Below are 27,950 nucleotides of genomic sequence, written 5' to 3'. Positions count from 1 at the left end.
CTCAAAGATGAACTAACCTCTCATCTAAACACACTGTTTAAACTCAGCCTCTCCACAGGCTGCATGCCCACAGAGTGGTGCACAGCAATGGTTATTCCGCTCCACAAAAGTTGGAGCCACTCGCAACAGAACCTGGGAACTATCGCCCTATAAGCCTGACTAGCTTGGTATGCAAAGCTATGGAGTGCATCATCATGGATCTCAGTAACAGAGACATTGGGAACCTCCAAACACTAGACCCTACCCATTTTGTCTTTGTTAAAGGCAGATCATGCCTCAGCCTCCTAAACCTGGTGGACTTCTTTGAGACAGTTACCAAGGCTATAGATGAGGGAAGGGTGGCCCACACAGCCTACCTAGAGCTCACAAAGGCTTTTGACACCATTCCCCACTCAGGTATTTTATAGACAAGCTCACCAGCCTGAACATAAACCCTTGGAGCTAGGTCTGACTCTAAAGCGGTTACAAGTGGCATTCATTCCCCAGAGCCTTAGGACCCCTCCTGTCCAGCATATACTTCTCAGAGGTACAGCCTACTGTTTCACTTGTCTCGAGGTGTATTCAGATTTAATGAAGATGGATACACCTCCATCTTTGGTTCTTTCACACTTGTTTTGGGTTCTGAATGTGCGAAAGGAATTGTAGCCTTGTATGGCTGGGGTGCTCTCTGACTTTAAACCAAGACCCGAGCTGACCTTTTGTATAAAGTGTATAAAGGCCTGTTGCACTTGCATTGCTACTTTGTACTAGTTTTTGGACCTTTGGCATCAGATAAAAACCTTCAGATGACCGTGGTTTATCTGCCAGATGTATCACTTACACTGTCACACTATTATACAATTTGTTCTCCAGCTCCACTCCAGCCAGGCAAAATTGTATATAACATTACCAAATGCACTGCTAATGTCTAAGTCGTAGGCTAAATACAGCATTGCTTTTCTGGTGGTAAACCGTGTAATGTCCTAATTTCCAGACAATGAACAATGAACTATGTTTATTCTGGCATAACTTAACCATTCTGTCCCAAATTCATGTTTCATGCTTCATTTTATACCATATATCATCAACTTACAGTCTTACAACTTTTAGTAATGATGAATCACATGTGAACTGTCAGGTCACTACTTTTTAGCTTCTGTCTTGCTCTTGCACTCACTAAAGAACTCCATTTGCCATTACCTTCTGGATGGAATAATATCAAGTTGAAACTTATTTTTTTTCCTCTTTTCAAATTACACTTCTTAGTTACACTTACACATCATACATGGCACTGCATAGCATTCCAAATATTCACTAACTAACTACTCTGCCCACATTCCTTCCGTAACTCAATATTGCCTCCCTGGCCTGGGCTGGCCTGGCCCACCCCATTTCCACATCCCTGTACCAACTACCAACAGCAAAGTACTAGTCTGTTACTTAGTTGTGAGTCAGTGTGAGAGGGATAACTAGTCTAGACTGCAAACAAACAGACAAAAAATTGAAAGTTCTATACATACTTTACATAGCAATAGCATATGATAGATCTACATCTACTTGATGATAGCCTACTGTCCAGCATATTGGAAATATATGACAGCAGAGTAAGTTACAACAACAAGTATAAACAGCGTAAACAGCGTAAAGAAATAAATATCTTTGGTAGCATTTTTTTCTGTGTGTGGCTGGCAGACGGGCGGCGGGCCCCTGCTGCTGCAGTAATCTGTGTCCAGTAAATAGAAGACAATGATTAAGAAAGGACAAGAGAAGGACCTGGAAACTAATTATTTTATTCACTGAAGTATAGTTATATTGTGTACTGATGAGAGACTGAGAGACAAGTTAAACCAAAGACAAAACCAAAGACAAAACATTGAATTCTGTACAAAAGGTTGAATGAAAACCCTTGCGTTTCCAACTATATAATTATGTTTCAGCAATGGCTAGGTTTGTATAACGTGCTTACAGGTAGCACTAGCATCTAATTGGAGATGACAGGTTGACAGCTATATTTATTATACTCACTTTCTCATTTTACTGTTTAAATGAGCTGATCTAATCACCATTCACCTTACATTATTTTGTTTTCACCATTGTTAAAAAACACGAGCCTAATACACAGAACACTAGTCACAACATGAAGTGGTTGAGCAGGGAGAAAATTCTGAAGTACCATAACATTTAACTTTTACTTCAGCTATGACTTTTTTTTTTTTTGCAACTGAAAAGGCAATTTTCCACAAGGAAAGTCAACTCACACTTGCTGTCTCATAGTTTCATACTAGTAACTAGGCTGTTGAGCTAGTGGACTACATCACCATCCAACCAACAATTCCACAAATTTACCAAGACATGAATTAATACAAGACCCCAACTTAGTTTCACCCACTTTCCATAAGGGCTAAATGGACCAGAAGAGTGCTCAAAAGGAATTTGAACTCAAGACCTCTAGCGCTTTGAGCAAGAGTCATAAAAATAAAAAACAGCAAAGCTTCTTACTGTGTGAGGAAAAAAGACAATGCTAAGCAGGTGGCATACATACATATCATTTCAAAATAAATGTGAATGCTATGTTGTCATTTCAGCTGTCATGAAATTATGATACATCACTACAAGTCACTGCCAGACCCAGGCCCAGCAAAAAACAAATAGATAAAAAAAAAAGTGTTGTCATTTAAATTCCAGGGGTTGTCAAGCAAGCTGTACAGTTACTGCATTCCATTTCCCACTTACAGAAATATTTAAAAGTAATCAGAATGCCCTGTTTATCATGCCACTACTTTTTCTGCTTAGATCATACACATTAGACATGAAATGCCAAAAGCCTAAACTTTCTGGACACATTATTTTAAATAGCACACTTCCCCTGATAAGCCATATGCCCTTTTAATTTACCTGTTTCATACATTTCAGGTTACATTTTGTAGTTAGGAGGATCATAATTGTATAGTGATATATATGAATGTATATCAGGCATAGTAGTAACTCACAACATGGGTTCATAGACCTAACAGGCATGCCTGTATATTCTTGATTCAAGTCTTTAAGCAGTTTCCTGGAAAAGTACACTGCACTTGAATTACAGTTTGAAATTCCCAAATGTACTTAAAAGGACAGTGCTACTTTTGAAATAACCTCCTGTTTTATATGGTAAGGGCTTAGAATAGTCCTCTTCATTATTACCACATAGAGCCCTATTTTGGGGGTCTCCACAGTACTTATGTATGGATGTAGGGCAGCTTGATATGATTTTTTGCAGACTAAATTTTAACAAGATCTGAAGGTTACAGAGTTTATTAATTTTATGCATTTGGGGTGCATTGTTTCATCATGAGGATGCACCCTGAATGAGCAAACTACACCCTTCTACTACCACCAGGAATGAAGATACAAACTAGCCATAACCCTACAATGGCATATATCAGCTCTTAACACCAGAACAGGGAGCAGTCTGGTGTCCTGGTTATTTGGCGATGTGTTTTGGTGGGTGGGATAGGGGGGTGTCAGAGTCTTCATCTTCTGCCAATTTTTTTATTTAAAATAGCAATTTCCATTATGTCTTTTTAAATGTGCTTGATGTTCAAATTTTATGATTGAAAGTCAAATTTTGTAACTGTCAGTAGACTGTATTTCCCTTTATGGATGTATAGCAGTCGCTGGTGATGGTCTAAAACTGAAATTTCCATCACAGATTCATGTTTACACTTTATTAGCATTTTGAATCCTTTACAGTTACAGTGTATTATTGTAACATTCATAAATCAGGTAACATGTCTAGGTGTTCATAACACTTATGACAGCTATGTTATGGAGCAAATCATTACATAGTGGGTGGCACGATGCCAGGGTAATCCTATGGGCTAGGCTTGTAAAGGCCCCAGGGCCATTAGCCTAGTTCACACCTATGAACCTATGTGTCAGTGGCCCAAAATGTAGCACACTTGCCTTTGGTGTTGGAAGATCAGATGAATGTGGGTTCTATTCTACCATCATGTACTTGGCTTCCTTTTCCAGTACTGACACTGCTGCAGGGGATGATGTACCCCTGAGTATGCCATCCTTCAGATGAGACATTAACCTGAGGTCCCATCTGCCAGAGCTGGTAGTAGCTCGGGTGGATGTAAAGGATGCTATGGCATTCATAGAAAAAGAGTAGAAGAAATTCCCAGGTGCCCTGGCCAATGTCCCATAGTCATTATGAATGGCACCAAGGGTCTGCCCTGAAAAGAAGACAATGGCCTAGTGGGACTAACCCAGTCTACAAAGAGCAAACAAATAAATAAAGACATCAAGAACAATATTAATCATAGTAAAACTGTCTTCTTCTTATTATTATAGTTATTTTATGTTGTTATTTTACTTGTTCTTACTATTTCCATAATAATGCAAATAATGTTGGTTCATTACTACGACCTCTTCACATTTACCAAATATTTTGAAATTGAACATTTGTATTTTCCATATGTGATCCATGTGGGCCATATAAGTTGGACCTAGTTCATCTCTAATTTACTGTGCCCAACTGTACATAGCTTAGTACATATATAGTGCAAGTTGTCATGACGTGAGGCAATAAAATGTAAAGAAATAGGTAGGTTGTCTTGTGATAAAGACAATGATGATAAACAAAGCAGTATGTTGAAATTAAATTTCTACAAAAGATTAACATATTGGGCTGTATAATACTTTTTGAGTTCATTTGTTGAAGAATCAGTTTTTTGTGTTGTAAATGCAGCAAACATGAATTTGTCAATCATTTTTATTTTTTGCCATGGCACCCTTACTGACCTTTGGTCACATGTATGTCACCTCTTCTGTTTGGTCCTTCATAATTTACCTTCTTCTTCTTCTTTCGGCTTTTCCCGGTTAGGGGTCGCCACAGCGGATCACATGTCCGCTCATGATTGGCAGTGGAGTTTTACGGTGTCGAGTTGCCAGTCCAGCACACTCACACACACACACACACACACACACACACACACACACACACACACACACACACACACACACACACCTAGGGCCAATTTAGAGTGTCCAATCCACCTATAGCATGATGTCTTTGGGATGTGGGAGGAAACCAAAGCACCTGGAGGAAACCCACGTGACCACAGGGAGGACATGCAGACTCTGCACAGAAGGCACCTCAACCGAGGATCGAACCAGGGAACCTCTTGCTGTGAGGTGACAATGCTAACCTCTACATCACCGTGGCCACCACCGGTCCTTTGTAATTTACCATTGAGGCAAAGCCTGTGCACATCTGCCAGTACTCTTACACTGGAAGACATCACAGATTGTTACTGGATGTACAGTGCTTAACTTGTACAGGAAGCACAATATGCTAAAGTTTTCTTCTTACCTTAGGATGTTGACCTGTGCCTAATTTTAGGAATTTCACCTGGGATATATATACCTAGCATCATCCGTGATGGAGATTCAACTTGTGGTGGACTCATCCTGTGCCATCACCAGTTTGGAAGAGAGCTTTTTTTCATGCATATTAATCCCTTCTCCATGTCCACTCTCTGATACCTGAGATGCTAACTGAATGTGCTCTCTTGTGGAATAGGACAATGCATTCTGCCTGCATCTTAGTGTTGGTTACAGTTTGTCAATATTTCTAAAACAAAACTGTAAATATACTTAGCCTAATACAATTATCTGTTCTTGTTAGAAAGCAAGACAACCATCTTCAGTTTATTTAACATTTGTTGACTGGGAAATTCTGACTAGGACATAGCCTATTTTCAGAGAAATGGTCCAGATGCATGTATTTGGAATGTGGGAGAAAACCAGAGTACCTGAAGGAAACTCACACAAACGCAGCGAGGACATGCAGACTCCTCACAGAAGGCATCCCAGCTGAGAATCAAACTGGAGAACTTCTTGCTGTGAGGCAACAATGTTAACCACTACATCACTGTGCCATCCAATATGTAGGAGATTTGCTCTAGCTTTGAAAGTTGTTTAGAATTATGAAATATGCTTATGGAGGTTGCAAGTATAAAACTATATTCTGCTGAGAGTAGCTCATCCATGATTCATTATCTTTACTACTTTAAATAAGGATTTAATTTGCACCATACGGCTGTTTTGTGAATTCTTACATGAGTCTGTGTTTTCACAATTGTTACAGACTTGTAATAATATTTTTAAAATTATTTAATATCAACATTTTAAAACAGCTTTCATACTATTTTTTTATTGTATACAAAATCAATGAAATTGTCTTGGGTAAAAGGAATGTTTACATGTTCAATGAAACTGCCATTTTAGATAGAAAAATATTTTACCATATTCTTAACAAAATAATAAATGCTGTTTTTACAAGCTGCAGGAAAGATATACTGAATAAGATTACTAATGTGTAAAACATGACAACCTTATATTAGGAAAATTTAAAAGCAAATATTTTTTATTTTCCATGAGAATTTAACAAACTGTGATATGATTCCATTGTGTGATGAGCAAATAAAATTATTATGTACTTCAGATGTCAGTATATGTTTTAAATAAATATTTACACAGTTTAGAATTTAAGAAATATACATGTATACTTAGGCAAGTCGCTAGAAGAGTTTTTGCTTATTGTAGCTGTATCCCAGGCTTATTGTAGCTGCCTCAATTGAAACTGTCAAACAGGGTACTGTTAGTCACCTTTGGAAAGGTAATACAAATTCTAACTTCTATCCAAAATTCAGGCTGTGGCCCACTGGGACGAGACGACAAGTGTCACCTCTCACACACTCACTTCATACATTTTGTATATGTGGAGTCCTACTGCTGCCAATGCGCAGCTCAATAATATATTAACAATATCAAGCAACTCACTGTGAATTTTGTGAAAGTGTAGCTTTGCTCACTCAGTAGTCGTCGTTGCAACTTGCTAGTAGAGTAGACACTAGTAGCACATTGGCATCATCGATCATTCGCAGTCTTGTCGCATGACACAGCAGAGCAGTCGCAGTCAGAAGAGCCCTTAATCACGCCCTCCCAGTCTCCCACGCACAGGATGACGAAAAAAAGGGTACGTATATACGTACAAGACAAGCGCACAGCCAGGAAGTAACACACACACTTCTCCGTCGCCTCGCCGTCGGGATTTGTACAGCTTAAACGGGACCCGGGATTTCTGCGGTGAACTCGGGATAATCCCGCTGAAATAGGGACGTCTGGCAACCCTGGTTGCAGTATTCTTGGTGTGGGATTTTCCATCTCAGGTAACCCGTACGTCGGCTCCTATACAAAAGCTTCAGCTTGGCTGTTGCAGCTGCGTGGGATGTCACACTTTGGGCCATAAACCAGGGACCTTAAATGTGATGTCTGCATGCACAGACCTTATAACTTTTCAGCTGCAGAGGACCGCTATGTCATGTGCTTTGCTCCTTCACAGCAAGATGTCTAAAAGCTAAGTACCATGTTGGGGTTTTTCTTATTTAATTTCTAGCTAAAGGTTGGTTTGTTGTAGTAATCCTTAGCAGATGTTAGCAAAAAAGGGCAAATGCCAATGTGGGTGTCAGATACCCCAGAAAGATGCACACGACCACTGCATTTTTTGCTTGAGCTGGGAGCACGATCACAATGCTTGCTCTATCTGCCAATCTTTTGTTCCTAAGACCTTTCGCAGCCATCTGGCCATACTTAATCTCTACCTGGAAAACCAACGGCTTAAAAAAATAGCTCTCAGGATGGATCCCATCTCGGAGGCCACGAGTGAACCTCCACAAAAGAAGGCCAAGTTTCCTACACCCTCTTCCTCTGCCACTCCGCTTTTGGACTCGCCGCCAGGTACCAATTTAGGAGTTGAGGGACGTTGAATTCTACAGCGACCTTTGAGGAAGCCACTCCACAGTTGATGACCTGCATGTCCCCAGAGCCAACCCAGATATCGATCGGCTATCGGCAAGGTCGAGGGGGAACCAGACACAGCTGGGCCTCTGGCCGGGATTCCTCTGCCCTACACAGCTACCCTTAGCCAGGCATCCAGCTCCAGGCCTAGCCCTAAGTTTACTCCAGTCAAAAAGAAAGAAAAAAACTAACATCTGGCTACACTCACAGAAAGCCTGCCTGTTTGGCAGTCCTTCACTTCATCCTTAATGCAGGCCTTTCTGGCCCTTAGGCCTTCAGCCTCTTCTCCAGCTACTCTTACTCTGCTTAGTCCTAGGCCTGCCTCTGCCTATTCTTTTCCACCACCTACCTCACAAGAGAGGGAAGAAGAGCAAGAGGCCTATTATTCCTCTTCTGATGAATCCATTTCTGACACTTCCCAAATAGCCTCTCTTTAAAAGTATTATTCACCAGATAATGAATCCATTGAAGGAGACCTCCCCAGAGCATATCACCTTTGGTGAAACCATCACCAAAATGAAAGAATACTTTAAATGGGACACCTCACAAATGTCTGAGACTCAAAAAAGATATTTTGAGCTTTTACAAGTGGAATCTCCCTCCCCTTCTTCCATTCCACTTGTCATCCCTGCCTATTTAGTTGCCTTTTCCTCTGCATCAAAGACACCAGATTCTCAGCCACCTGCCCCTAAGAGGCCAGACCACTTATATAAGGTGCCTGATGATCAAAAATTTAGTCAAGCCTCCCCTGGCAGATCCTGCTGTGATTGCCATTTCACCAGATAAACAATCCAGACTTATTCTGTCTGCCTCTCTCTTACCTATGGACAAAGACAGCAAAACAATGGATAGAATTGGAAAGAAGGTCTCTTCAACATTGGCCTTTAGAGCCATCAACTATCAAACCCATATGATCAAATATGCTTTGGACCTAGTCTCTCAAGCCACTACTCTGCTGGCTGTTACTCATGACTGTCCCACCAAATCTGACATCTCTTCCAAACTATCTCTGGCTCCCCAAGTAGCCATACATTCAATTAGATGCAGTTATGATGCTGCAGAGGTCTCTGCATGCTCTGCAGCATCTGCCTCTATACTCAGGGGATATTCCTGGCTTTGTCTGCAACACTTACCAGAAGGCTTCAAGTCTAAAATCTGAGATGCCCCCTGGACCCGAATTTCCTGTTTGGCAAACAATAAGCAGACCTATTCAAAAACCTGCAGGAAAAGAGCAAGGAATTGCAAGACATCAAGCATCTTTTGGTGTCCCCTATTCCTAAATATTACAGGAATTACCCTCTCAAGGCCACATTTTTCAGACAAAACCCAGCCCCTGCTGGACCTACCTCTTCCAGACAAAGAAGAGGAGTCAGAAGACAAACCCCTACCAGGCCAGCTGTCTCTCAGCTTCCCTCTAGACAGCCCTTTCAAGACAGAGGAGGCACCAACAATATGTGACTGCCTTGCCCTCCTTCCCCCTTTCTGCCTGCCTCTTCCACTGCCTTCCCTTTTGAAAAATTATCACCACAGACAAATGGGTTCTGGCTGTTATTCAAAAAGGACACTTCCTCTCCTGGAAAGAAAGGCCACCCTTAAGGGGTATCCCCTACCCCCAGAAAATCAAAGACACCTCTTCCCACAGGTTCTGACAAATCTTCTGAACTTGGGCACCATAGAGCCTCTCTCTCCAGGACAGGAAGGAAAGGGCTTCTATTCAAGACTATCTCTGGTCCCAAAACAAAGATGGAGCATGGAGACCTATTCTAGACCTTTCCTTCTTAAACCTATTCTTAAAAGTACCAGCCTTCAGAATGTTGTCCCTACCAAATTTACTCCCTCTCATACCTGCCAAGGCTTTCATGGCCACACTCTACCTGAAAGAAGCCTATTTGCACATACCCATTCTACCCTCCCACAGAAAATGTTTACATTTCTCTGGACCCTCCTCTCATTTCCAATTTACTGCATTGCCCTTTGGTTTGTCCACTGCCCCCAAAATGTTCACAAAATGCCTGACACCTGCCATAGCCTATTGCAGAACACAGGGATTTCAGACTTATACCTACCTAGACGACATGCTGATCCTAGCAGACTGCAAGGAAACCCTGTTAATCCAGCTAGAGTTCACCATTTGCCTACTACAAAGTCTGGAGTTCACCCTCAACCTCCCAAAATCATTCTTGACCCCAGAACAAGAAAAAATATTTTTGGGTTGCAGGATCAAAATTGACATAATGAAAGCCTTTCTTCCCCAGGACAAGGTCAGCTGCCTGACCTCCCATTTCAAAGCCCTGTTAGAGATCCAAAAAATAACTGCAAGGCACTTCCTAAGGACCCTGGGCCTAATGACAGTCACCATCCCCATGCTTTCACTAGCCAGAATGCACATGTGAAAGCTACAGTGGTATCTAAAAAATGTTTGGTCTCAGCACCAACATCCTCTAGAGCAAGAAATCATTTTCCTGCCCTGCCTAAAGTCAGAAGTAAAATGGTGGATTCAGCAAGTCCAGCTGAACCCAGGCCTTCTGCTGCAGCCTCCTCTCCCATTTCAGTTCATGCATACAGATGCTTCAGACTCAGGATGGGGAGCCACAATGGCTTCCTACAGGGTCCAAGCAAAGTGGCACCCTTCCTTAAAGAACAAATACATCAACATGAGGGAAATGACAGCAGTCCTTCTAGCACTGAAAGCCTTTATTCCACTCCTACTACTAGGTGTTCTCCAAATTATAACAGACAACACCACAGTCATGTGGTACCTTAACAAGCAGGGAGGAACAAAAGTGTACCACCTTTGCAGACAAACCTTACTGATATGGGACCTAGCCTCTCGACACAACTTGTCCCTGCAGGTATCCTACATCCCCTAACAGGACAACAAACAACCAGACCTTCTCAGCAGGACATCCTCTCCACAGCACGAATGGATGTTAGACAGGAATGTCTTTCTAGACATCATCCACTGGTGGGGCACACCTCAAGTAGACTTGGTTGTCTCCCCCCAAAACAGACAACTGCAGCTGCAGACCTTCTGCTCCAAGACCTACTCCCCTCTAGCTTGGAGAGTAGATACATTCAAAATTTCTTGGAAGGAAAGGTTTTTATATGCCTTTCCTCCCTTCCCACTAATTCAGAAAGTCCTCCTGAAAATCAGGAGAGACAAACCAAAAATCTTGTTGGTGACCCCCTACTGGCCAAGGCAGTACTGGTTCTCCCTTCTTCTCAATCTAGCCAAGAACAATCATCACACATTACCCCACAAGGTGGAATTTCTGACAACAAAAGGGAACCCTCATCCGCCCACACTTGCAGATGTTGTCACTGACACTGTGGGTGATAAACGTCTAATTCCCTTTAGGCACCACTACTCAGAGGATGTGCTTTCAGTCCTGAGGGAGACCAGGAAACCTACTACAAGAAAATCTTACTTAGCTAAATGAGAGAGATTTTCAAAATAGTGTCTGGACAAGGGCAGGGATCCATGCATCGCAGGTCCCTCCCCTAGTTCTTATATGTGTGTGTCAACTAGTAAAGGGAGAACTCTCTTACTCTTCAGTGAAAGTCCACCTTTCAGCAATCTCAGCCTGCCTGCCACTAGGCCCTCCCCTACTAGCCAGACTCGATGTGAAGCTATCCTTAAAAGGGGTTTTACACATCAGACCTCCAGGAAAACCCATCCCAACACCCTGGGACCTGAACTTCATCCTGGAAAACTAACCTAGTCTCAATTTGAACCTGCTAGTGTGGCTACTCTGCAAATATGCATATGGAAGACAGAACTGCTGGCGGCCATAACTTCAGCCAGAAGGGTATCTGAATTACAAGCCCTAATGGCCTGCCCCCCATACATTACCTTCCACAAGGACAGGGTATCACTAAGAACTAACCCTTCCTTTATGCCGAAATGTGGTCAATGATCTGCCCTTAAACCAATCTATTCATCTTCCCACCTTCTACCCCTCTCCTACCAATGATAGTGAGAGAATACTCCACTCCCTGGATGTACACAGACAGCTAAGATTTTATCTAGACAAAACAAAATCCATTAGAAAATCCAATCAACTCTGTTTCCTTTCACCCCAGGGCCCTGGGCAAGGCAGTCTCCAAAACAAACCATTACATGTTGGATTAGAAAAGCCATTTAGCTCTGTTATTCACACTATGGCAAAAAGCTCCTACAGGGAGTTAAAGCACACTCCATCAGGGCAGTGGCAGCCTATAACGACTTTCTAAAAGGCCTGGATACCACTTCCATATTAGAAGCTACCACATGGTCCACCATTCACACTTTCACCAAACGCTACAAGTTAGACAATGTCTCCAGAGCACATACAGTATTTCCAGGGCAATCCTGCAAGGCTTTGTGGAATCGGCCTCTTCTACTTCCACACTTCTTTCCAACTAAGCTGTGGTACTGTCCCCACACCAAGAATACTGCAACACAGGAATAGAAGGACATAGAATAGCTGTGTAAAATCTTATCATAACCACACATGTCCTTCTCTTCTATATTGCAGTATTTCTTCCCACCCACAAAACCCCCTTAACCTTTCTCTCTCTCTCTGTCCCTGATATCTTTAGGTCTCTTGGGGGCTATACCCTATCCTGTGACCTGTGTAACCACATAATGGCTCATTGACCCTATGACTAACATCACTGGCTACTCCCTCCTGCTGGGCCTTCAAATTCTGAGGTCTGTGCATGCAGATGTCACATCTAAGGTCCCTGGTATATGGCCCTATGTGTGACGTCCCACACTACCACAACAGCTAAGCTGAAGCTTTTGTATAGGAGCCAACGTATGGGTCGCCTAAGGCAGAAAATCCCACACCAAGAATACTGCAACATGGAAGAGAAGGACAAAACTATCTACAACTTAGAAATCAGGCAAAAAGACAAACCAAACTCGACAAACAAAATTACTTTCTAAATATCCAAAACAGACATTTAAATGATCTCCAAAAGTTTTGGCATGACATCAGCTCTCTTCTAAAACCAGGAAAAACTACCACTCCCACACCTAACTCAAACAACAATGATAAAGACATTCCTTCCCAATTTAATCACCACTTTAAAGAATCCATACTAACACTTTCCTTACAGTTATCCAAGAATAGCCCCACATATAACCCAACCAAATATCCTGATAATATCCCATCCTTCACTCTCTCACCCATTCCCATCACCACAATTAAAAAACTCCTCCTAAAACTGAAACCTACCACCCTGGCCACTGACAATCTACCAGCCAACTTCTTAAAAACAGCAGATGAATCCTTATCCTATCCTATTTCCATTCTTATCAACTGTTCGATCCAAGAAACATACGTTCCTCAACTATGGAAAGTATCATATATTATTCCACTGCATAAAGGTGAAAATTCTTATGAATACTCAAATTATCGCCCCATTGCAATCTTATCCCCTTATCTAAAATACTCAAGAAATGCATGCATTCCCAGGTAATGAAATTCCTAAACACACATAATCTCTTCTCCTCCACACAGCATGACTTCCGGCAACACCATAGCACAACAACTGCTCTACTCTCTTTCACCAATCTTGTTACTCAACAATGAAGTAAAAACAACTTTGTATCTGCAATATTTTTAGACCTCTCAAAAGCATTCAATATGGTTGCACAGCCCTTACTACTAGAGACCCTGGCCTTCCCTATCCTTTGCCCCTTCCACGTTAGCCTGGTTTAAAAACTATTTTTCAGGTAGTCAGCAATTCATCCAATGGCAAGATGTTCTATCCCCCTCACTCCTAACTACCATCGGCATCCCACAAGGATCAATATTAGGTCCACTTCTCCATATTTACCAACAATCTCCATTCATCCACACAGCATGTGTCACTTATACAATAGGCCGACAATTCCACTCTTATTTTTTCTTCTCCATCACTAACCACTCTACAAAAACTCACCCAGGAATCCTTTAGCTCTGTGGAAAGATGGATTACTGAGATCCAACTTATTCTGAACCTTAACAAAGCCAAACTGCTACTTTTTGCCCCAACAAAACCATATCTACCCCCCATCCTTCACTATCTCCTCCAAAAATGGGACTATGATCTCTCCCTGATCATACAAAACTCCTAGGCATCAAAATTGATAAAAACGTACTCTTCGATGTCCACATCTCACAAACTATTACAAAGGTCCATAAAAATGGGAGCATTATATAGACACAGGAATTTCCTCACCAGTCAAGCAAGGATCACCAAAACATGACCTTGTGAAACTTGAGTCGTGCTACAATAAAATCGCCAAATTTGAGAATAACTGCACCTTTAGAACCCACCACTGCCAAGCTCTGAGGGAACTGCAGTGGCTAGAACTTTTTCATCTAATAAACTATCACCAACTAGTCATTGCCTACAAGGTTGTAAGACAACCTGAAAAACCTTTGCACTAGGCCAACTTCTTACACACTAAAGTCAAACTGTCCCCTTCGCTCCTCCAGCAAACCTCTCCTCAGTATCGCAAAGGCCAACAATACAGCAGGAAAAGTTCTTTTCTCTCACACTATAGCTAAAAATTGGAATAATCTACCACTGACTCAAAGCCTGTACTTCTTCTTTCTTTAAAAACTCACTTAGGTTACACTTGTTGAAGAACTGGCTATGCCAATGCATCACTTAACTCCTTTCCTTTCTTCCACTCTATATACCTTACTGCCTAATTTCACCTACTGTGTTGCTTTGTAGAGTCTAGGCTACTAGTCTGCTGTCTGAAATTGTTTACATATCAAATTATTAATTATGCCTAGCTGTCTTATATTTATGTATATGCTGTTACTTCATACTGTAGTATATTGTGTGTTTTTTCATATTGTATAATTTTTATATTGTTAAAACTTTTTACTTACTGTGGAGCTTTTCTCCCTGGGACTCCACTGAAAGTGGGCGTGTGCCCAGTTGGACCATCCCGGTCAACAAATGTAAAATAAAATAAAATAAAATAAATCTATGGTTATGGTAAGATTTTACACAACTATTCTTTTCTTACATCTGCAAATATATTAGTTTGTTTTTTCCATTAGCCAATATTCAATGTGGCTCAAGAAGTCTGCAACTGAAGATAGCTGTACATTCAGTTCTGAGTGAAATTTACAAAGATTCATTGCAGACTACTTTACATGGAGATGAGGTGTCTGTATATGCAAGCAATTAATCTACAGAGTTCTGAGTATTCTTTGCTATGGAAAATGCAAAATTTAAAGGTACAATGGCTAGCAGTTCAGTAAAAAATAGTTTGTTGTCTTAACTGCTGTAATGTATTAAGCCTGCTAGAGAGGCTGCTATCTCTTATTCACTTCCATAATTTCAGTGTACAGTTTAGTTTTATTTAAAGACAGCCGGTGCAGTTTTTCTTTCGGCTAAAAGTTAATGTTTTCTGAAAGCATATGAGCAGTTTTTAACATCTGGGAGGTGAATGGAGATAAGAAAAGAGCCAACAGCAATCAGTGTAAGTGGGACCACAGGCTTTAGCACAGAGGGTTAAACTTCATTTTTAAAGAAATGCACAGTTTTTTATGCTTAGGTTAATATGGGATGGGGTGTTTTGAATATATAGTTTTTTTGGGGGTCAAAAAAACAAAAACTCTTGAAATATGTGAGATAGGCTTAAATAGAGATGAGAAGAAACAACTGTATAAAAGATGTGCCTGCCAAACAGTAAGTGCATATAACATGAAAGTTGGAAATACACATTCAAAAAAACCTGACACATATAATAGGTGAGCACAATCTCTTTTTATCATAATGGCTATGCTGTCCATATTATCTTGGAATTAAAATGCCTTACAGGTATAGACAAAAAGGAAAGCCCACTGAATTATATTAAGAAATACAAAAGTCAAATAGCAACACTGCAGGAGACACATTAGGAAAGAAATGAGCATGTGAATACATTTGAAAAAGAAAGGATTTCAGGATGGATATTCAGCAGAATATCCAGGACAAAGAAAAGTGGAGTAATTGTACAAATTGTAAAAGGGGCTCCAGTAGTGATAAAAGATGGAAAAAAGACAATAATGGTAGATTTGTGTTATTAAGGGGCTATTGGCAAGAGAGGAGAATTACACTGGCATGTATTTATATTCCACAAAAAATGATGTTATGGAGCTTAAGACATTTTTGGGAGAAATAATCAACTTTCAGCAAGACATTTTACTCATATGTGGAGATTGGAACTTGATTTGCAATAGGGAGAATGTGTTGGGGGGACCTGGTATGAAAAATATAACAAAAGAGGGTAGATTTCTGAAGGAATTTATGAAAATATGTGGTATGAAAGATGTGAATTTAGTTGTAGGAACTCTGACAGAATTTGCGTATTATTTCCCAAAGTGTAATAACTGGGTTAGACTAAATAGACATTATATTTCAGGGGAACATGTGCATTTAATTGAAAGCTTCAGAAATATGCAGTGACTATTTCAGGTCATGTACCAGTACAAAACAAGATAAAAATGCAGGGTGATTAAATAAAAATGTGACACTGGTGCTTTTCCACCTACTTGTTAAAAAGGAACTTTAGGAAATTATTTGAGAGTTACTAGGGATGATAGAAATATCTTCAGAAGTTATAGCTAATGAGTGGAAAGTAGAAAGGATTGTTGCCAAACTTAGGGAGTCTAAAACAAGGAAAATAGCAGAAATCACGTGAGGGGTATTAGAAATATTGCAGAAATTTTATGAAAATTTGTATTAAGCTGGATAATGTGGAAATAAAAAGCACAAATGGGAATATTTATGGAAGACCAAATTATGCCGAGGTAAGATGCAGAAAAGGCTCAAGAAGTAACAGTTAAGATAGGAGGAAATGAGGAAAAAACAGTGATGTAAAATCAGTCTTCAGGAAAGTCTCCAGGAGCAGATGGTAGTCCTGTATAAGTCTGGAAGTTAGGAAGGAAGACAATGATAAAGATCTGGAAGATTTTGTTTAACAGTATTTTAAAAGGAGGGGAAGCACCAACATGTTGGAAAAGACCTGTAGTGGCTATATTACCTAAAAACAGTAAAGACCCATCAGACCCAACTTCATATACACCAAGTACAATTTTAAACCATGACTATAAAGTGTTTATGTCTATACTAGCTAAAAGAATGAAAAGGTATTGTTAAAATTGATAGATAGGGATCAGTGCAGTTTTGTGGAGGGGAGGAAAACATTTGACAACATTAACAGAACAATTATGATCCAAAGGGAATCAGAATATTAGAAATACCACTGTTGCCAATGTGTCTTGATGCAATGAAAGCATTCGACAGAGTAAGTTGAGATTTTATAAGCAGGACAATGAAAACATTTGCATTCCCTGATACAATAATATGGTTAATTAGGAAGATGTATGAAGGATCAGAGGCAATAATTAAAGTGGGAGGGTTCCTCTCTGGTAAGTTATTTGAACAGAGGAATGTGGCAGGAGTGGACTCTTTCCCCTTTATTTGCTTTATATTTAGAGCCACTATCAAAGAAAATAAGGGACTCAGAAATGTAAGGCTATAATTGGCATGGTGGTCTAGAAAAGTTGGCCTTATTTACAGATATTATTTTTACCTGATTAATGCAGAAAAGGACATCTCAGTGTTGTGAAACATTTTCAGACAGTTTCAAGTCTTTTTTGGATATAAAATTAATGAAGATAAAACAAAGGTTATAGCCATAAATTGTATACCCACACATGAATTGGTTCAGCAATACCCATACTTATGGGGACATATGATGAAGCATTTAGGAGTATCGATTAAAAAGGCTTTTGTTATAGCACCTAAGGATATGTGGAAAATAATACAAAAACAGAGAAACTGGAAGCTCTGCTTTATGGCTATGGATAGTAAGATGCAAAAAATGAAAATGTTCTTAGTCCCTTTAGTTTTAAATACAGGTCAGGCATATTTTTGTTGAGCAGAGAAGTTGTGGACAATAATGAATAAAGAGTTGAAGGAATTTATTTGGGAGGGGAAGAAAGCAAAAGTGAAGTGGGATAAGTTGATCCTTCCAGCAGAACTAGGTGGTTTAGGAAGTTGTAGGGATATCTTAGAGCTTCACAGTTAGGGCTCATACATGTAACACAAGCAGACAGTTATAAATCAAAATGGAAAGGAATAATGATGAAGTTGGGGGGTGGAGTTCAAGAAATAGAGAGAGTGGGATTTTGGATGCAGATTCTTAAGGAGAAAGCCATACAGATTATTATATTCATAAAGTAGAAGAAAATATTCTAAGAACTCAGCCAACATGAGACTGGCGAAAGGAGGTTTTGCCAAGAGATGACTGCAAGTAGGTTCCCTATTAGATGAACGAATGCTTAAAATGTTGAGTACGACATGCTCGTCAGCTTTTAAGCGAATGTGCAACTAAGCGAAACCTCAGAATGTCAAAACAAGGAGTTTCAAAAAGTTATAGTTGGCCAGCAGTCAGAAAGTTCACCCTGTGTAGATGTTCTTACAGTACTCCCAATATGGTGTGGTCTCGACATTCACCCTGTGTAATGTTGGCAGTCCTCCACTGTGGTGTTATCTCGGAGTTGGTATATTTAGGTAGGGGGTGTGTGGGGGCCGCAGCCCCCCACTTTATTTTGGAGGGGGTTGTAATGGTGTACAGTACATTATAGCTGTCAGCCGTTGGCTTTCTGACAGCTGGCCAACTATAACTTTTCGAAACTCCTTATTTTGACATTCTAGGGTTTTGCTTAGATGAACGTTCATTAAAAGCTGTTGAGCATGTCATATCCAACATTTTAAGCATTCGTTCATCTAATATAGACCCCTGCAAGTATTGGTATAGAAAGTAGGCAAGAGGGGGCTGGAATTTACTGGAGAAAACTGGCACAAAGGAACCAAGGTATTGGAAGCAAAATAACTAGACAGGAAAGATAATAAAGTGGGATGAGGCCAAGAGGATGTCTGCACTGCAGGCTAGAGACTGCCTTCCCAACCAGGGATTATTATCAGAGTACAGGCAAAGAGAAAGGGAAAGGGGAGTTTTACATGAAAGACCTTGTGTGGTAGAGTTTTTAGTTGAATCTAAAAGAGAAGCTGCTATTATAAATGGATAATTAGTAGTGCATATAAAATATTGCATGATAACTCTAAGATTGAATCAGAGGAGGTTAGAAAAAATTGGGAAGAGAGATTGGAAAAGCTATTTTCAAGAGAAGAATGGGAGGACACATGAACTGCTCCCAAGTATGCAAAAACATCCAGAATGTTTAGGATCTTTGTTTGGAAGTGTTTGGATAGATATTTTTATACCTTAAGCAGACTTCAACAGAAAATGTTGGGGGCGTTGAGGAAGAAAAAGGTAACTGCGAACATATGTTTTGGGAGTGTAATGAGTTGGCAGATTTAAAAAAAATCCCTACAGAATACACTGTCAGAAATATTTGTGGGCTGTAATTAAGGGAATTATTCTTTTGAGCAGGAACACAGGATGTGAACTGTCGAGATATAGTAAGGCCTTATTTAGTCTCATTCTATTGACTGCCAAAAAAAGCAATTACTAGAAAATGGAAATCATAGTCTAAACCAATTGTATTTTATGTACTGGACATTATAAAAGAGATAAAAGAACTGGAAGAGGGATCTTTAGAAAAGGGAAGGAGGCAATTACATATAAATAAATGGAAATTGTAGGAACAGTATGTGCAGAATAATATTCAGGATGTGGAGTGAGTGTTTGAAGGAAGGTAGGAATTCAACAATTTATGTAATGTTGGACTAATAGTTAAACAGAAGGAAAAGATATGTGATGTGTAATGTATGCAAATGCAAAAATTGTTAATATGGTTTCTTTTATATTTGTGTACGTCTGCCTGTATCTTTAGTGGTAATTTGATAAAGTGTTAAAAAAAGAGAAAGCTTCATTATTTAGCATTGCCTCCACCTCAGGAATAGATTCCCTCTAGAAGATAAGCAGTGTGGTGCACTATCTTCCTTCAAACAAGATCCGCATAATTGGAAGGGTGTTTTTAAGTTCACCCCATGTTTGACAGGTGTATCCCTCCTTGAGAAAGGGGAGGTACAGTCTAGTGTGGGAACTGACACAAAATAATGTTTCAAAATCCAGTTGTCGTGAACATTGTATGATTCCATCCTGTAGTAGTACATCTTTTAGTTGTAGGCACAGCAGGATAGATGTTTATACAAGACTGATTGATATGATGTACTGGGGAGCTCCACTTTACCCAACTCTTGTATATGTAAGTAAGAGGTGTGTGGGGTGCAGGGGGTTTGCTACCTGGAGAAACCCATATATTAGTCTGTGCAGATGATGTTTAGGTTTTATATGTTCTCAGTCTGTTTGGATCAGATAGCTAGTTCACAGGAGTCCATGTCACAATCATTTACTGGGAAAATCCCAAAAATAATCTGAGAACACAGTGTGGTCCATGGCTGTCAGACAGTTCTGACCCAGATTTTTAAAATCCTACAGCAGACCTGCTGTGAAATAGATGCTGTTGTACTTTTCATGAAAATTCAAATGAGTTGTGTAACCACTGAGAAGTACATATAGATAAAATTAACTATACATGTTAATAATTTATTTTGCACAACAAAATACTGTACTGTGCATTTGTATATTGTACAACAAACAAGTTTTCCCAAGAGAAACATGCTATTTAAATTTACGGGAAATCTTTATTTTTTAAGACTGAATGGTTGTTATGAAGCACTGGAAGGTGGCAACACAGCCGAAGCCTTAGTGGATTTCACTGGTGGCATCTCAGAACCAGTGGTTATGGATAAGGAAAATTTCACTGAAGAACTTGAAAAGCGAAAGAAACTTTTTCAGCGCTTGTTGAAGGCCCACTCAAGGCAAGCCCTTATCAGTTGCTCCATCAGGGTAAGTCCATAATGTGTCACTTCACACGCACACACACACACACACACACACACACACACACACACACACACACACACACACACACACACACACACACACACACACACACACACTGTGTTACAGATGACTGCATGTCAGATGCAATCTAAGTTTTTTTGTTAACAGCTGATGAAGTCTCCATGTCAGTTTTCATAAACCAGAATACTTAGTCATAATGCCACTCATTTCCCATTACTCTTCCCAATACTTAAGAACAAGAGCATTTTGCAAAAAGCCAGGGTCTTTTTTATTTCAAAGTTTCTCATCATAGCATTTTTGTTTGCTTAAAACCTAATTTTACCACATTACACTGCAAGTGACTTCCACAACAGACTATGGTATGAAACTGGGGATTGCAACCAGATCCTGAGGCAGACATACTTTGAACGACGTATTCTGGCAATGTAATAGATAGAGTTTAGGCTATTACCTTCTCAGAAACCTTTTACATTACATCTGTTTAATGACGGAAGGCAAAATTGTATCACATGTGTACTTTAGGTGCATTCAGCATTTTATCTCCCCCTCATACCTATCTTCCCCTCATTCCTTCTCTCCTTGTTCCAAGTCCTCTTAAATGTTTCTGCGGATTGTCTGTCCACCCCATATTTTGTAGTCCATTATATTGGTGCACAACTCTGTCCATGAAGACATACTTTCAAAGATCCAAGAAGCAGTTTTCACCCACAGTAAGCTGCCTGAACCTCTCACTGTCCTTTCTGTCCTTTCACATCTATCTAACATGATTGTGGGTACTCTTTTAATGCCAGACTATATCTTCTGTTGTTTGGCCATATCTGTTCACCTCCAACTCATGAATCTGTCTGATGGCTTTCTTCTATTTTCCTTCTGTTATCCTGACTCCCCTTTTCTTATATGGCCTCCAGAACTACACACAGTACTCATAGCGTGGTATATTCAGGACTTGGTAGAGCAAGAAGCATTGCCTGTTTGCTTCTGAATTTTATTCTTCTAAATAAACTCCTCATCATTCTGTGGGTTGCTGCTTTTTACTCTTGGTCCAGTCTTACTGTGATCAGCATTTCCAGATCCTTTTCCTGCTCTTTTTTTACCAGTTTCAATCCCACAGTTGATACACTGGGGTTACTGTGGGTCAGGCACAGTACTTTGGAATTTTTTTGTCTAGACTCTCAACCACCGCATTTCAAAACCCTTGTTTAGTCTTTCCAAATCCTTGCTTTGACCCCTCCTCACCATCCTCCACTACTGCAACTAACATTGTGTTATCAGCAAAGATGATCCTGTTTTCTGTTCTTACAGATATGTTTAAAATGAACATACTGAAAGAGTACTGGACCTAGAACTGAACCTAGGATAAAGTCATTTATTCCTGACAAAGTCAGTTTTACCACAAGCCTCTATATCTTACCCTTCAACCATGCAACTACTTAGATCCTCAGTCTGAGTCCTATCCCTAACCTTTGCAGTTTTCCTATTAGCAGCCTGTGTGGAGCAGTGCAAAAAGCATTGTTGAAGTCCAGGTAGATTGTTTGTGTGTGAGTGTACTGTTATTCCCTGTCATCTCTAATATAACCATAAAACTAAATAAAGTTTGAGTGACAGCATCTTCTGGAAATAAAATCATATTCTGGTATCAGGAGGTTCATACCCATAAACAGCTTAGGTAATGCCATTAGGCAGCTTTGTATATGAAACTTTCCCAGGATACTAGACTCTCTTTTTTAATTTCTCCAAGCCTTTTGTGTTTCTAATATCACGACGGGAATGGACCCCCATTCCTAAGTCAAAGTACGATTAAAGTTCATGAAATTAGTATTGTTTCAATCTTTGATGTCAGCTAATAGTGCTCTTTGCATCACCTGCAATGTGCCCAGTAATGACTCCTTCTGCAGTCCGTATGGAGTTACATGTATTGGTAACATATCTAAATACGAGTGTAGATTCTTTTTTATAAGACCCGTTGCTCCTTCTACAATTGGAACTGTCTGAGTATCTTTCTTCCACATTGCTCTTGTTTCTGCCTGCAAATCCTGACATTTTATGACTTTGTGTCTCTCTGTATGCAAGACACTGTAGTCACTGGGTATGGTGATTTCAGTGATCAATGCTACTCTTGTCTTCTTTTCTTGGACCACTATATCTGGTTTTGTAGCATCTGTCTTTTGAACTGTTGGAAATGGATAATCCCATGTGATGTAGACTTCTTCATTTTTCTATGATGCTTTGTGGTATGTTTCCAGTGTTTTTCGGCCACTTCAGTACTATAATGTTTGCACAATCCCCAGTGCAACAGTCTTGCCACATTATTAGAACTATAGTTTTCAGTATACAGTCCTTCTGCCATTAGCAACAAGGTGTGCAACTGCTTCCAATTTGGTTTTACAAAACCTACATTTGTCTGTTTTTCCCACATGTTCAATGGACTTTATAAACCAACGTGTACGCAGCCCACTATCTTGGGATGCCAATATTAACCTTACATCAAAAAAACAAAAGAACACGAACAACCAGGGCTGAAAGGAAAACTGTTTAGTATGAAAACAATAAAATCAAGATTGAGCTATTTTGCAATCTGCCCGATCACTTCCTCAGACTAAAATACATTAATCATGTCATTGAATTTAAAATCATGAAAGACCAATCAAAACACAGAATCAATTATGTAAATAGAAACGAATAGCCACCTGTAGGATAAACGCTCCTCTGCCAAAAGGTTGTGGAATAAAATCAATACGCAGCAGGCAGAAAGCGAAGCAGAACATGAAAATACCAAAGCCTTCAGTAGGAATATCCAATAACTGAATCAGTCCACGAGTGTAAAATGCTCAGCAGTAAAAAACTTTATTAGACAAGCGCTTTCGCTATAGATAGCTTCTTCAGGTCTGTTTTAAAATTAATCAATCAGAGTTGTTCTATATATATGATTGACACTGAGTTGAAAGTTCATTGTAAAACCTCATTACATATTTAAAAGGGTAAAACAAGCTATCATTTGTTATCAAAGAAACTAATCTAAAATAAAAACATCAATTGTATATGTCCATTCATGTCACTATCCTATACTCAGTAGTAAAAAACATATATGTAAAATATATATATACAAAATATATATTAAATAACATGTCTATTGATAAAAAGAAGACATCATTCAAAAAAACATCAATCTCATCACTTGTGTTTACGTAAAAACTATACAAGAACTATTAGTATATTTCATAAAACCAAGAGTGTGCATAGAGAGATAATAGTGAAACCTATGTAAAACCTTCTTTAACTGATATATGTGTATGTATATAAGGTAGCTTCATGAAGGCATGAATATAAATGAAAATACAAAAGATGTATAAAAATGCATACAGGATACTCCAAATATTGAAAACTGTAGTGGAGTATGAAGAATATCCTATGATATCAATAACTAATATATATATACATACATATATATGATATATAGGGGATATGACATATATCTATATCTATACTATTGTGAGGATTCTACTTAATTTTTCTACGTTTTCTTAATCATGGTTTTATAGATGCTCTTTCATTTAGCATAAAGCAGATTGCATGACATGCAATATAGTATATCTTGCGGTATGCCAAGTATGTACTAGCTTCTACGTGGGTAAAACCAATAGGAAGTTCAGAGACCGAATTAGGGAACATATTTATAATATCAGAAAAGGGTCATCCAACAATGCCTTAGCTAAGCATGTCATGAACTATGATATGTCACACACCTTCCGCTTTAGAGTACTGGAAGTTATACCAACCAGTATAAGAGGGGGAGACATCAGAAGTCACACTGAAAGCAAGGAAAGTGATTGGATCATACGCTTAAGGGCAGACAATGGGGTAGGCCTAAATGAAAGAGCATCTATAAAACCACGATTAAGAAAACGTAGAAAAATTAAGTAGAATCCTCACAATAGTATAGATATAGATATATAAGTCATATCCCCTATATATCATATATATGTATGTATATATATTAGTTATTGATATCATAGGATATTCTTCATACTCCACTATAGTTTTCAATATTTGGAGTATCCTGTATGCATTTTTATACATCTTTTGTATTTTCATTTATATTCATGCCTTCATGAAGCTACCTTATATACATACACATATATCAGTTAAAGAAGGTTTTACATAGGTTTCACTATTATCTCTCTATGCACACTCTTGGTTTTATGAAATATACTAATAGTTCTTGTATAGTTTTTACGTAAACACAAGTGATGAGATTGATGTTTTTTTGAATGATGTCTTCTTTTTATCAATAGACATGTTATTTAATATATATTTTGTATATATATATTTTACATATATGTTTTTTACTACTGAGTATAGGATAGTGACATGAATGGACATATACAATTGATGTTTTTATTTTAGATTAGTTTCTTTGATAACAAATGATAGCTTGTTTTACCCTTTTAAATATGTAATGAGGTTTTACAATGAACTTTCAACTCAGTGTCAATCATATATATAGAACAACTCTGATTGATTAATTTTAAAACAGACCTGAAAGCGCTTGTCTAATAAAGTTTTTTACTGCTGAGCATTTTACACTCGTGGACTGATTCAGTTATTGGATATTCCTACTGAAGGCTTTGGTATTTTCATGTTCTGCTTCGCTTTCTGCCTGCTGAATATTGATTTTATGACAGAATCAATTATCTTGCTTATTAAATATAAAATCATCTGTTAAAAAATGCAATACATACAACTAAATGCAATGTAAATTCACATATTAATGGTATTTAAATATCTCTTATTGAGCTATAATTAATGCTTACTGCTGTTCATAATTTTATTCATAGAAATATAGACCCTTTTTTTGTTATTAAAATTTTTTAATGCTTAAGTGGTCTTGCTTTTAAAAATGGTTTTAGAGACAGCATTTCATTGCGGACAAACCCCCAGGGATCACTCTTGATTTTATTGTTTTCATATTAAGCAGTTTTCCTTCCAGCCGTGGTTGTTTGTGTTCTTTTATTTTTTCACCCAGCTCTGAGGTGAATACCGAGCATTTACCTGGTACCTGCATCTTTTTCTTTTGATTAAATTTCCATCTCTTGGTTTGAATTCGCCTCTCCTTAACCATTCCTGTGTTCGTTCCTGATCAACATGAGGTTCTTCTAGAAGTTTTTTATACTTGCAACTAACTATATTTATGCTTTTTCCACATTTCTTGCCTTCTCATCTGATCCTTCACCTTATATTATTTCTTTTGTTTTTTGGCTTATGTGCTGTCCTCTCCAGGTCTCTTTTGCCAGGTGTTTGCCATATTGTTTACAACTTTTTGTTGTAAAGTTTCCAAAAACTTCAATAATTCCCTTTCTCATTTACTTGTTTTGACTTTCTTATGCATTTGATTGTATTTCATTTCAAACTTTTCCTTTTTACCTAATTTAGGACAGTTTTATTGTGTTGAACTGTAAACTTCTGTCACAAGTCTCATACATTTCTCTCCTCTCTCGTTACTTTTGTCATCAGCTTTATATTCTGACATTTTAAACTTCCATAATGTTTTTTATTTGAGGTGTATTAGCATATTTATGGTAATTATGTATAATAGTAAGTCCTTCAAGAAGTGTATATCTGCTCTTAAAAATGCTGCTTCAAGACAATCATTTTCTGTATTTGCACTGCTTGGAGGAAGAACATTTTCAAACAACTTATGACATTTTTAGGGGTCTGTACCCAATACTATTAAAGAAAGGAAAACAATTCAAAATTATACCAGTTTAATCAGGAAATGTATTTTTCCTGCCCTGATAAAGCTTTGCCTTCCACTGCTGAGTCTGGGTTAAATCTCTCAGCCTACAGGGCCAAGCCATTCATCAGATGAGAGGAGATGAGTATCAAAGGCATAAAAGGAAGATAAAATTAAAATCAAATAAAATATTAGACTTCTTGCCTAGGTCCACAACCTAAAAAAATGAACTGGAAGAAATATGTCTTCTGCTGAGCCTCCTAGTGATGTTTATAAGCTGCCAGTGAAAACCACACCTGATAAAGCTTCCTGTTAAACTAGTCAGGACTGAAAGTTTACATCTTTATTTGTTTCATAGATTCATAGATATTCCAAGGCCACTGAGTCATATGACCATTCACACTTTGCAATACCTCCCTCAGACCGGACTTCCTTTCTCCATGAGGATCATGCCAGTCAATCCCACAATAAATTTGTGAATACCTGTCCAGTAATCTAAATTATGTTTAAAGGAAGATAATGAGTCATATTGCTTAGCGGGCAGGGAAAGTTCATGATGGTTTGGGAGGTGATTGGTTAATACTGTTTCTCCACTGTATTTTATTTAAATGTTGGTGAAGATTTATGTCACTGGTTCTATTATTGTTAGAGATATTGGACTTGTGGATAAACAAGAGGTGCAGGACAATCAGAGATCCAAAGGTGTAGTAAGTGTGACAGAGCTCTCTTCTCAAATGTCTATAAGACTGAATAAAGGAATATAACTTTTCCTGTCTGTCTGTCTGATAGCTCAGGGACTTAGGCCTGTGACCATTTAGGTTAAGAACCTTTGAGGTCTTTCTAATTTGATATGTTTAGTATCCCAAAGGGAAAGTTGTAATCATAACTTTATGTGATCAATGCTGAGCATACGAGATTCTTTTCAATGGTAAAATTCATAAGATTGTAGGGTCCAGATCTTCATTAGCAAGGTCATCTTGTTGCTGTCCCATTCCTGTAACAGAAATTAACTACAAGAAGTTTTTGGTGGCATTTATTAGAGATAAACAAATAATTCTACTGTTTCTTCCCTCTTCGTTTTTGGTGGTATACAGGACCTTTGTCAATTTATGCAATTTTATTAAATCTACACTGTTTTCCTCATCAGCCTCAATAACTGGCAGCAGGGATCAATGCCCTCATCTTCAAGTCCATAAATAGTTAAGCATATAGTGAAGAAGACCATTGGGAAGCCCTTATCAAATTCCCAGTTGTCCCAAAGCACTTTCTGTTTAAGTGACTTGCTCAAGGTCATACAGTAGGCAAATGGAAGATAAGGGAATCTGATTAACTTATAAACACAGGAAGCAGCTCATTAGCAGCTCGTAGCTGCCAGACTAAATGTATTGGAGAAACCAAATGTTCACATGTCCATAGTTTAATGACTGGGAAGGCTTACATTACATTAGCATTTTAGCTGCATGACACAGTCATTATATCTGATGATGTCATTTTCATTCATTCCTCAACTGATGG

General features: G+C 38.8%; 1 protein-coding gene across 1 annotated transcript in view; it reads left to right on the top strand.

Annotated features, from left to right (window-relative positions):
• The window catches only part of LOC122806610 (calpain-5-like), a 660,704-nt gene that overhangs the window by 372,469 nt on the left and 260,285 nt on the right, over nucleotides 1-27,950 (top strand). Inside the window, exon 5 of the mRNA XM_044077176.1 lies at nucleotides 20,494-20,686. Coding sequence (XP_043933111.1) covers nucleotides 20,494-20,686 — 193 coding nt within the window. The remainder of the gene's footprint in view (nucleotides 1-20,493; nucleotides 20,687-27,950) is intronic.

Source organism: Protopterus annectens, chromosome 7.part0 (assembly GCF_019279795.1).
Source record: "Protopterus annectens isolate FY-2018-M chromosome 7.part0, PAN1.0, whole genome shotgun sequence".
In the NCBI taxonomy this organism is placed as follows: domain Eukaryota; kingdom Metazoa; phylum Chordata; order Ceratodontiformes; family Protopteridae; genus Protopterus; species Protopterus annectens.
Note: the sequence above shows the minus strand (reverse complement) of the source record. Positions and strands in the feature narration are given on the sequence as shown.